Source organism: Elephas maximus, chromosome 24 (assembly GCF_024166365.1).
Source record: "Elephas maximus indicus isolate mEleMax1 chromosome 24, mEleMax1 primary haplotype, whole genome shotgun sequence".
Taxonomy (NCBI): Eukaryota; Metazoa; Chordata; class Mammalia; order Proboscidea; family Elephantidae; genus Elephas; species Elephas maximus.
The window spans coordinates 37,321,781-37,334,645 of NC_064842.1; the positions used below are offsets into that span (position 1 = coordinate 37,321,781).

The window sequence follows — 12,865 nt, forward strand, 5'->3', positions numbered from 1 at the left end:
GACCTTGAAAACCTTATGAGGCAGTTCTACTCCACACATTGGGGGTTGCCATGAGCTGGAATTGACCCGACAGCAACTAATAACAACAATTTTATGACTTTCATGATAATTGTAATTTTTTAAAAATAGCAAGCTGACTAAAGAAATATTCGTCTTTGATGATACTTTATGAAATTTTTAAAATCGGAGATGATCACTTTTATTTTTAGCATGAAAAATAAACCCTCATTCAAATGAGTGAAACTAGAATGCTCTGGGCATTGCTACTGCTGTTACTACGACCGCTATTAGAAAATTATTAAGCTCTACACTAATGCCTAGACCAGGCACTTTACGTGTGTTATCTCATTGAATCCTTGCAATACCTCAGTGAGATCTGTTCTGTCATTTACCCCATTTTTCAGATGAAGAACCTGAGACCTGGAGAAAGGTTGTTTGTCTGCCAGCAGGAAATGACAGGGTAGAGATTCAAGCTTAAGGCTCTGATTCTAGAGCCCAGGCTGTTATACTTTGTGATCTGCTGCCTTACTAAGTGGAAAAACTTGAAATGAGTGCGTGTTTGAGAATATCTTCAGGGGGATGGTGTCTACCAATCTATTATAAAGAGTGCCCTCTTAAAGGATGCAGAAAGCGATTTAAATAAAGTTGTTGATCTGGAAAGAGTTTTCATATAAAGATCTTCTACATTGGGTCTGCTATATATTTTTTGTTAATATTATTTTACTATTAATCATTTAAGCAATTTACATTTATTCTTAAAGCAAATACAAAACCACTGGCACAGTGGTTGAATGCTTGGCTGTTAACCGAAAGGTTAGCGATTCAAACCCCTCCGCTGCTCCTCAGGAGAAAGATGTGCCAACCTGCTTCTGTAAAGATTACAGTCTCAGAAACTCTAAGGGGCAGTTCTACCCTGTCCTTTAGGGTCACTAGGGGTTAGAACCGACTTGACAGCAATGGATTTGGTTTTTGGATTTTGGAGTCTCATGGAAGCTGCCACTGACAGGTTATTCGAGTAATGTTGACTCAGTCGATGTTGCATTTTTTATTGCAGCAGTTCTTTTGTGAGTTGTACTTGTCAGTGACTTGAAAAGAAATAGAGTTTACTTTCAGTCTTATGTTTTTCTTTATATTTGCAAATGCCTTATAAATAATGCTTTTAGATCCAATATGAGTTCATAGTTCATATTTTCAATATACAATGAAATAATATTAAGAGAGAAATACTAAGAGACATATAGAGTCCACTTTGGGAAATTTAAAAGCTTTTATTGCCTGGAGTCAACCATTCAACTATTCAAGTACGGTGAATTGAATCTACTTTCTTCTCTCCTGCATTCATCTTATATTCAACCTAGCATAGGTGAGAAAAGCAAAACTGAGTCTTTGTAATCACACCTATTTCTGGCTCTGATTTACTAACAGTGTGACTTTAAGTAAATTACTTAAAAAGTCAGGGCAGTTGTTTCCTCTTCTATAAAATGGGAATCATAAAACCAGATTCACAGAATTGTTGTAAGGACTAAAAAGATCCGAAACCAATAAGATAATGTAGTTAAAAGCCCTGCCCCAGCACTTTTGTTATTGTTCTGTTAGTTGCCATGAAGTGGGCTCCCATTCATGGCAACCCCATGTATAAAAAAACAGAATGTCACTTGGTCCCTTGCCGTGTTCATGATCATTGGTATGTTTGAGTCCATTGTTGCAGCATTGGGTCAGTCCATCTCCTTGAGGATTTCCCTGATGTTTACTGGTCCTCCATTTTACCAAACGTGACGTCTTTCTCCAGTGAGCGATACCTCCTAAAGACACGTACAAAGTAAGCAAGTTAAAGTTATTCTGTGACAATATTCTGTGATCCAAAGGGTTTTCACTGGCTAACTTTTGGAAGTAGAGCGCCAGCCCTTTCTGTCCTAGTCTGGAAGTTCCACTGAAATCTGTCTATCATGGATGACCCTACCGGTATTTGAAATACTGGTGGCATTGCTTCCAGCATCATAGCAACACTCAGGCCACCACAGTAAGACAAACTGACAGGTGGTGGTGGCTGCCCCAGCACAGTAGGAGTTAAATATTTCTTCTTCTCTCCTCCTTCCCCGTTCATCCCTATTTTAAACTCAGTTGGTATCTGATTGAATTGCAGGTTTATTGGTCAAGTCTAAGCTTCAGGATAAGCTGCAGCTCTAAACCATTGCATAGGATATTTTTTTGACTCTAAGATAGAAATGAACAGTACAAAATCTTATTATAATACAATTATAAAGAAGGATTATATATTTCCACATAATAGCCCATAGTCACAATGTTTCGTTGATCAGGTTATAACAGATGAATATCATTATGCAACAAATGCTCTCTTTGTTCCTTATTTGCTCATCACAATTGCTCAGTTTAACAGGTAATTGATTAGACTCTCTTTGCATTGCAGTCAAGAAACTGGAGAACAGCTAAACTATGTTGTTATTAAGGGGTGCTATCGAGAGGATTCTAACTCATAGCAACCCCATGTGACAGAGTATACTGCCACATAGAGTTTTCTTGGTTGTGATCTTTATGGGATCACATCAAAAGGTCTTTCTCCCACATAGCCGCTGGGTGGGTTCAAACAGCCAGCCTTTCCTTTAGCAACCAAGTGCTTAACCATTGCACTACCAGGGCTCCATTTAGCTAACTTAGTGGCAGTTCCCTGCTTTCCCCACATTATCAAGCTTTTCACCAACTAAGAGCTAGGCTGCTAACCAAAAGATTGGCAGTTTGAATCCACTAGCTACTCCTTGGAAACCCTATTGGGCGCTTCTACTCTGTCCTATAGGGTTGCTGTGAGTCAGAATCAACTCAAGGGCAACGAGTTTGGGTTGGTTTGGTTAACCTCTCTCAGTCATTTCCAACAGAAGAACTTGTGTTAATTTCCAAGTTACCCCCAAAAAAGCAACTCCTAGAAAAATTAGGTATTGAGGGAAAACTGGTAGAGTATTAGAGTTTATTTATCCCTCTTGGATTTTTATTAATTGGATAAGGAAATAGAAAGAAAATTGAGGCATTGTGTTCTAGTATGCTGAGAAACCCTCCTCCCCATTTTTAAAGGTTGCAGCTCCATCTCCTGATTTTGGCAGATAGATGACCTTGTCCCTTCAGATGTCATTTATATTAATATTGATAATAACAGTACCTAACATTAATCAAATGCTTTTCAGAGCCAGGCTTCTTGCTAAAGACAAAAAAAAAAAACTAATCCATTGCCATCGAGTCGATTCTGACTCACAGAGACCCAGAGTAGAGTTGCCCCATAGGGTTTCCAAGGAGCAGCTGGTGGATTCTAACTGCCAACCTTTTGGTTAGCAGCCGTAGCTCTTAACCACTGTGCCACTGGCCTTTTATTCTTCATCGTAGCGAAACTGTTGTTATTTTCTCATTTTTGATGAGAAAACCAAGGTTGAGGGAGCTTATATAATTTGTTCATTGTCACACAGCGAGTGAGTGACAGAGCAAAGTATCAGACCAGGCTCTTCTGACCCTGGAGCCCAGGTATTAACAAAAATCAGGCTACAAAGGCAAAAAACTTTGCAGTCTTCAACGATGGCCCTAGACCTACACATCGTATGTTCCAAATTTGTTGACCTGATATTTAAAACCTACCACAGGCAAACTCCAATCTGCCTTTGAAACCTTACCTCCTCCTGTGCCCATCATCAAGTCCCCATTCTGGCCAGGCTAATTTCATTTTCCATGTAAAAGAAAGTATTTCACTCTGTCTTCCAAATCCCATTTTTCTCTTCTATAAAGCCTTCCCTGCCTGCAGAAGGGCTTCATTCTGTTACAACCCCAATCTCTTGTTATTCCATTGTTTATTTTTCAGACGTAGTCTCTATCATATTCTGTAACCTAACAATGTGTAACCGAAAAGTAGGTGCAGGAGATGGGAGATATCAGTGCTTGAGAAAGAGTAGTGTCTGACACGTGGCCCATTCTCGGTGTAGGTTTACTTACTTCCCTTATCATCTTTTAATGATGACTGGTTTTGGTGTGTACTTTGATGCCAGGCACACCTGGATTTGAATCCTATCAGGCTCATTTCTAGCTGTGGGAATTGAGTCAAATTGCTAAACTTCTCCACTTCAGTTACTTCATCTACAAAATGGGTAATTATAGCACCAGTGCTTTGACTTATTGTGAAGATTAGATGAAATTATCTAGGACATAGTGAGCACTTAATAAATATTAGCTGTCCTTATCATCATTACAAATTGTTTAGTAAGTGTTAGTTATGATAATTATCATAACTAAATTGAATGAATTACTATTTTACAAATTCTGCAAGCCTCCCTCCTACTCATTATCAAAAATGCCATCAAGTCAATTCAGACTCATAACTACCCTATAGGACAGAGTAGAACGGCCCCATGGGGTTTCCAAAACTGTAGGAGTCAGAATCAACTGGACAGCAACCGGTAATCTTTACACAAGCAGACTGCCACATCTTTCTCCTCAGAGCAGCTGGTGGGTTCTAACTACTGACCTTTCGGTTAGCAGCTGAGCACTTACCCACTGCACCACCAGGGCTCATATACATTATAAAAAAAATAGGCATTAGTAAATGCTGTTTTTTTTTTTAAAAATGAGATATAATTTACATATCATAAAATTCATCAAGTAAATTCTGTTTTCACTGCATGACTTCAGCCAAGCCCACTGTTGTAAGCTGCCCACGTATAACTTGCTTCAGAGGCCAGAGGGCCCATTGGAAAGGGAGTTTTCTCTTACTACGGGTAGGGGTCTGGGGCAGCAAGTGTTATGGACTTGCAGAAAGAACTTGTGACAAATAAGCACTTGAACGAAAACTACCACACACCCCATTCCTGTTCCCTAAAGGTGAGTCTAAAAAGAAGAGTTCTCTTATCCTTGGAAAAAGGTCTAAGACTTTCAGTCCTGTTATTATTATTTTTTTATTGTGGTAAAAATATATATAACAGAACATTTGCCATTTCAACATTTTTTTACATGTTCAATTTAGTGACGTTAATTACTTTCATCACATTGGGCAACCATCACCCTGTTATTTTTTTAGAACTGGGCCAAATTAAGAATTGTCACAATCTTATAAGCTCATGTCTTAATATTTTTATTATTCTCTCTCTACCGAAAATCAGAAGGAAAAGTCCTCTTGGTTTTCACTATAGGTGGTAGTGATTTGGGGGTGACATATAACAGGTTCCACAGCCTGACTTATGGGGAGGGGACCCCAAGATTACTGAGGTCAATGGCAGCTTTAAAATGGAAGACCAGCAAAGGCCAGGCCAGGCCAGGCCAGGAAGTCACACCTGTGGTTTAGTAGCCTTAGAGGAAAGACTTCAGTAGGGAAGTTGTTTACATTTTAACAATTTTTAAAATTGCTTTTTTTGCAACAAAGTGTTTTTTATTCCCTTTCACAGCAATCATGTACCACAATGATCCAGATGAATAAAAGGTTGGAGACCAATGCTCGTCTTTTTCTTGTAATGCAGTATGGCTGCCCAACGTGGTACTGCTGTGTGGAACAATTGAAATACGGTTTTTATTAGTAGAAGTGTGTGGTTTCATGACGGCATCCAGTTGCGGAAAATGAATGTAGACTATCAACCATGTGGAATGGTTTGATTTGGTTGTTAGTAAAACTTTTTAAAAAATTATTTGAATGCTTTAGAAATTAAGGTAAAATTATTTATAATTGGAATTCAGTTGTGTCCTCTGCTCAAAATGAGACAAGGTGAAGTTTAAGATAACATTTTCAGATGCGACTAAAACCATCTACATCTATGAGGGATAGCAAAAATCACTGGATACTTAGGAGCACTTGAAACACGTATTTTTGGTTAAAAAACTAAACCAAACCCGTTGCCATCAAGTGAATTCCTACTAAAAGCAACCCTATAGGACGGAGTAGAACTGCCCCATAGGGTTTCCAAGGATTCAAACTGTGGACATTTTTGTTAGCAGCCATAGCTCTTAATCACTGCACCACCAGGGCTCCTATTTTTGGTTGGGTAAAGTTTAATGTCAGGAGCCGTGGTGCTGCAGTGGTTAAGCGCTTGACTGTTAACCGAAACATCAGCGTTTCAAATCCACCAGGCACTCCTCAAAAGACGTGGCAGTCTGTTTCCCTAAAGATTTATGGCTTTGGAAACCCTATGGGGTAGTTTTGTCCAGTCCTATAGGGTCGCTTTGAGTCAGAATCTACTTGATGGCAATGGTTTTTTTTGTTTGTTTAAAGTTTAATCTGAAAGTGTTGGCTGCGGATTTTAGAGTTAAGCAGTGAGATGTAAAAATCTGAATTGTTAGAGTTGCAGCTATTCTTTGATAACCTGGAGTCTCCCTCACTTCACCCTCATTCTTTGTAGTGAGATGCAAATGAGGAAGCTAGATACCCAGTATACCTGTTAAGCAAGCATTTATGTCCCACTGGTTTTTCTTTTCTTAGTTTAACTCTGGGGCATTTTTTTTTTTTTTAAGAACCTGTGTTTTCTGAGGTTTTGAATTTGCCTAGCTTTTGCTAGAAAAGATAGGAAAGATAATGGGCTGAATGTTTGGAATTTGACAGGAGAGTAATGGTATTATTTGTTTTTGCATGATTTTAACTACAAGAGAACTAAGGTTTTGCTTGTTTATCTCTTTTACTTTGTGTTGTTTCCCCTCTGTAAAAACTCAGTAGGCATTACTGAGTTATCCTGAAATCCAAAATATTCTAAAAAGCTTATTTCTATTGATACTGCTATGTTTTCTCATGTGCATATTATTTTATCTTTTGTTCCTCACTTTGAGAACTTGGAGTCTGTAAAGTGCACACCTAAGTGCAGATAGAAACCTGCTTGGAATATAGGTTTTCTGTGATTAAGAAAGTGGCCGTAGGAGTTTTTTCTTCCTTTTAGGTAATTCTTTATCCCTGTGTCAACACTGTGACTATTTCGTGATTTTGGACATCCCTTCAAATTGAATCCTGTGTGTTTCATGGATGTTCATGTTGAATTATTCAGGATGGCTTCTGGATCGTATCCTTGTTTTAACATGAGGAGAGCAGCTTTGAACTAAGATGTATCTGTAAGGCTGTTCATGCCCAACTAAGCGAAGGACCCTTGGTCCGGAGCTGGAGGCTCTGCAGGGCTCCGACTACATGTGGGGGAGGCAGGAGACCTTTCTGCCCTGTACACCATATTTCTGTTGCCATTGTTTTGTCTTCCTTTCCACCTGATCCGGATTTTAATGGCTGTTGTGATAAGAATCTTCACCAAGTAGAACCTGAGACACGGGAACAGCCACGAGAGCATGAGATGGGATCATTTTTTAACGTACATTACCTGACTGGTAAAAAAAGACTGGTAGGTAACAGAATTCTACTCCCATAATGAAACTACTTTGCTTTGCCGCATTTGTCGAGAATGCAGTAATAATGTCCACATCTTATCCATGCCTTTCTTGATTTTTGTTTTGGCCGTTTCTGAACTTGAGAATAAATGTTTTCGAAAGGCCAGGACGTGGGTTTATTTGACTCTTACTTAATAAGTATGATCCAGATAAGTTTTGGTTAAAAAGTTCGAGTCCCTAACAGTGGTTTAACTTACTAGTAAAAAATGTCTGCCTAGAGCATTGTGCACTTTCTATATGGGATCAAATTATTAACAGCAACTCGATAGATTATATAGGAGATTTAGGGGCCAGTGAGCTTGTGTTAATGGGGAAGGAACAATTTGGAACAGGAGAGTGAGAATGGTTATGCAACTCGAAAAATGTAATCAATGTCACTGAATTATACATGTAGAAACTGTGAATTGGTGTATGTTCTGCTATGTGTATTCTCAACATCAAGAAAAATGAAATACATGGAAAAAAAACTACAATCCTGGAAGAATTACTATTTGGATAAGATCAGTCACTTGAACGGGATATTCTCTGTAAATTCTTAAAGCCGCATTTAAAAATCATTGGAGATACCTTATTCATTAAAATTTTCTTGTCTTAATCAGATCTGGAGAAGCTTTTGCAAATTTGTAGCCAGTTTGGCCTCTGAATACAAAGACTGAAGAGTAACGTACCTAATAAAAAGTAGAGCAACTATCACTGAATCCTCTTATACAGGCAAAAGAGCTGACATCAGTAAATCCAAACTGGGGTGCAAAGTAGACTAGATTTGTTGGGACATGTTTAGCAATCCTGAGGAACTTTCTAAGAAAGTTCTGGGATTAGCGTTACCTTTTGTTTCTTATTCTAATAAAGTCTCAAAAGGTAGTCCCACCTCCACTCCCCGCCTATTTAAAAACATAGTGGAGGGAAAGAGGACACATTGCTTTTGACTCTTTCTCAGCATACTTGGAAAACCTATGCTGTATTCCATCTGTCCCAATTTACATGACCATGAGGAAATTGAAACCTACAGAGGTTAAATGACTTGCCCTGAGACAGCCCACTGGTAGTTCCTGCTTGAACTGGGGACCACCTTTTTGCTTATAAGAAATGTCTCCTTTCCCACCACCCGTTTGATACACAATCCTCTTCTGATAAATTCTAGCAGCAAATAGTGGTGTCTGCACTACATCCTGTGATCTTAGGTAATTCTCCACCCCCATACCTCTTCTTCCCCCCACCCCCAACCCATGGAGTTGCAAGGTGTGAAGTAGATAGCTGCAGAAACCCAGGTGAAAGCAAGCTTGGGAGATACGTGGGTCTTCATCCACCAGGGAAAAGGAAAAAGATTAACAAGATGTCTTGCAAGGAAGTAAAGGACTGTATGTAAACAGCTGCATACAATAGTTTCTGAAGTTTGGGAGGGTATTGGCTTGGCTGTTATTTCTGAGACCAGAGAAAATAGCTTAGGAAAAGAGAAAAAGCCAGTTCAGCGAAATTTTTTCTAATAGATAATCAGTTTTCAAAGAGCACTTACCAAAAGGATGTTTTTCTTTGTAACTACAAGTATATATTTAATTTTATAAGAAGAGAAACACTTGAATTCTTTTTCCCCCAACTCTGACAGTGAAGTATGGAGGAGCATTTTATGGGTGACAGAAAATGGAGGGTGCAAACCAAATTTCGGGGGCCCTTGCTCTAAAAAATGTACGTGCTGGTGGCTACACTAGAGGACCTCTTAGATTTAGCAATGAGATGTTAGTAATTCTAGTCACTGTGGCTAATTAGAACAGCCTTTTGAAGGCAATAAATTAGAAGCTGTGAAAATATTTATCTAAGAACCTGTATAGAATTCTTAAAGGATTGTATTTGAAGTTGCTAGCTTTTGTTTGTTTATGTAAAATTAAAACTATCTTTACAGCTTTTGATTATATTTCTAAAAACGTTTTGCACGTTTAAGGCCCTGAAGCCTTAAATGTTTTATGAGTTTAATACACATAAGCTAGACTATATTTGATATTGTTTTCCCAAGCTCCTTTTTTCTTGAGTTATCAGTGTTCTTCTTAACCAAGAAGATTACCTATTGTTACACTGAATGTGCTCTCCCAGGGTGCATAGGGGACTGCTCAAACGAGGTTGTAATTCTTGCTTGCCCCTGGGCGGTTGCCAGCAGGGAGTAAGGCATTATGGGAAGTAGTTTCTTTACCTTCCGCAACAGGTGTCTTTGTCAGTACACCTTAGTCAGATATCAGTGTGCGGAAGCACTGAGTCACTGTAGCAAAGAAAAATATGAAAGCAAGAAGAATTGCTTTCACATCCAGAAAATGGTGCTGCAAGATAAGTCTGAGATCTTCTGGTGCTAGTGAATGTGTGGAAGAGGATTACAGTATCTTTTAAAGTGCTTCTGAAAAGATAAAAAGGAATCTAAAGGTATGAACTGCCTGGACGCCTTGTAATGCCTTATCACCTGGTCATCATTTATTTTTTACCAGGTTAGTCAGCGTTAAGAAAATTGTGCTGGAAAAAAAAATTTTTTTAACAGAAAGAAGACAAAGCTGCATTGTAGGAAAAAAATGAAGTAAAAATGCTTTGTTAGCTCTAACAAGGGTCAAACACAGTTTGAAGCTGTTTTAATTTTGAGGATTTATTTAAAGCATTGCATTTTTTGTTCAAATAAGCCTATTAGACTTGCTTCTGTTTCCTAGCAATAGGGTGTTTTTTTTCCTCGTGTGTGTGTGTGTAATCTAGAATGCTATGACACTTGGAAAATTCCTATTCACGTTTAAATGGAACATGGTACTACTATTTAACTAATAATCAATATAAATGAAGTTCCTTTAGGAAAACATGGAAAAAGTAGATACTGTAGATCTCATTCTCCGTTTTGTTTGTTTTCTGAAAAGCAAACAAACCCAAGACAACATACTGTTGGTAGTTAGGACTAAAAATTCCAATCAGTAGCCATATCTCTCTTGATTTTATACAAACATTGCCAAATTGATTTCTGGTTCTAAAAAATAATGTTTTGCATAGTACTACAGTGTCATAATATTATTTAAAAAGCAAAGAAAATATTGGCTTAATTAGGAATTTTAGAAAAACAACTTTAGGAGGAGCTTTCTCTGCCCTCCCCCCCCTTTTATTTGCTTAGTACTTTTTCCATGGGATTAAAAAATTTGCATACATTATATTTTCTGTCTGATAATTTAGGCAACTTTATAATAATAATTGTAGGCAGCTTTCAAACTTTTCATCTGGGAACATGGTGGCTCATTTACAGTCTCCAGCTGTACTTTTATAAAACACTCTTCTGGTGGCTAAGGCACCAATAGTTAGGGCTATTTGCTGATCGGGGAAATTAAAAGAAATCTCCGACCTTAAAAATAAAAGATGAAGAAAACTTTATCTGTGGGAGAAAAATGATCAGTTTATAAATGAGGCTCTTGTATTACTTTCTGAATAACAACAGAAAACTTAAGTTCTCAAAATTAAGAATACTGGGTATTTTTGTTTTTGTTTTTTAGTAAGAGAAAGGGGGAGGGTTATTAATTGATATTGCTGTCTGTGCTTCATTTTTATATCTTGATAATTCTTTTTTTAACAGAATTAACTCAGAGAGGGAAAAGAATCGTTTTTTCATACTTCAGGAGATAATTTTTAACTGCACCAAGAATTCTATAAATTCTAAAAAATTAAAGGTGGTCATGTATTCATTTTCTTTGTGACAAAATAAGCAGTAAGAACTTTAAGAAAACCCACCTTCTCCACGGAGAATCTTCATAGAAATACTGAAATAAGAAGATGAACTATTATAAAAATCTTTAATTACCAAGAACATAAATTTAAACAGTTCTGTTTGTTTTTGTTTTTTGCTATAGGATACTTCTAGTCAGGCAACTTTATTTCCTTTTTCGAAGTGTGAAGAAGGTTTTCAGAAACCGAGTTTTCCAGCTGCTGTGTGAAGAATGCAGGTGTTTAGAGTATACGCTTCTGCGTAGATAAGAGACCTTCCTTAGTTTTCTGCTGGGGGTGAGCTGCTAGACAAGTCTGTGGTAGCACCTACTTTTATTTTCCTTCTGGATATTTGATACTCCACCCCCTCTAACTCAGGTGGGTGTGTACCTTGGTGTTGAGCTGCATTAGGATTTTTCCTTGGATAGTCTGGTTGGGAGCTGGGGCAGCAGCTTCTACCGAGGAAAAGCCAGCTGACAAGATGATGGAAGAAGTCTCCATTATGGTGGCCTATGACGCCCATGTTTTCAACCAGCTGCACGATGAAGACTTCCTCACAAGTCTGGTGGCCATCAGCAAACCCAGGGCTATGGTAGGTGGTGCCTTACACACTACTCTGGAGCTGTTTTTTCTTTCTTTCTTTCTTTTCTATTAATAATACTCCTGTAGCAATTGAGGTGTAGCTTCCTGGGAGTTAAAGTAGAAGTATTGCTGTTGGCTTTGTGTTACTCAGGCTGCAACGAGCTCTACAGGTTTTCAGTGATTTATGTATATTAACACTTAAAAGGCAGTAGTGCATTTAAGGGTAACGGGTAGTGCATTTAAGGCATTTTAGAAGTAAAGCTTATGTTAATGCTTGCATATGTCCTGAAGTTGAGAAGACTGTTACAATGTCAAGCATCAGTTTGTCCCAAGTGTTTGCCTTGTATGTATGTATATGGTTAGTAGGTGAGGGCTACCTACATTTACACACATAATTCAGCCTGTTTGAAGTAGAGCATTTCCACCATTGGGCCTGAACACACATTGAGAATTCAGCTATCAAAAAACAAAATAATTTTAAGGATCTTTAAATTCCCAGTAAGAGGAACTCTTATGAAAATAAAATCTTGTACAATTTTATTTTGGATTTAATGTTTGGAAAAAAAAAATTTTTTTAACCGTTCTCTGAAGGTCTTAGTGTGCATGTCCTGGCATAATTGTTTTCATGTAGAAAATGAAGTTCTTGCAAGTGTTTGTTTGTCGTCGTTTTTCTTCTATATAGATGTCATCCTTACAATGGGTAATGAATTATTTAAGATATCCATAATCCATGCTTTTTAAACAGACTTTTCTAACTATTGTACAAACTCTTATCCATCATACTTAATAGTAATCATAAGCAGCAGAATAAAAGAGTATGTCGTAATAGAGGCGCCTTGGTGGTACAGTGGTTAAGTACTTGGCTGGTAACCTAAAGGTCGGCGGATCTAACGCACCAGCTGCACGAGAAAGATGTGGTAGTCTGCTTCCATAAAGATTATATCCTTGGAAACCCTATGGAGCAGTTCTGCTCTGTCCTATAAGGTTGCCATGAGTCAGAATCGACTCGATGGCAACAGATTTAGTATAAAATCCTACTTCCCTATTTTAAGGCATAGGAACCTTAAAAACATAATACAAAAATTCCTTCAATGAATAAATTCAGTGAAAAAAGCAAAGAGGAAATCCATGGCCTAAAGAGATAGAAGGATCATATCAACCAAGTACAATGTATGGACCT

General features: G+C 37.9%; 1 protein-coding gene across 7 annotated transcripts in view; it reads left to right on the forward strand.

Moving 5' to 3' along the window:
• Positions 1-12,865, forward strand: part of RABGAP1L (RAB GTPase activating protein 1 like) — a 739,959-nt gene that overhangs the window by 620,193 nt on the left and 106,901 nt on the right. Inside the window, exons 1-2 of one of the 7 annotated variants that reach the window (XM_049868627.1) lie at positions 9,335-9,801; positions 11,482-11,695. The exons of the other annotated variants lie outside the window; for them this stretch is intronic. Of the exons in view, the coding sequence (XP_049724584.1) occupies positions 11,585-11,695 (111 nt within the window). The 5' untranslated portion in view covers positions 9,335-9,801; positions 11,482-11,584. Of the gene's footprint in view, positions 1-9,334; positions 9,802-11,481; positions 11,696-12,865 lie in introns of those variants that run through there. 7 annotated transcript variants of the gene reach the window in all.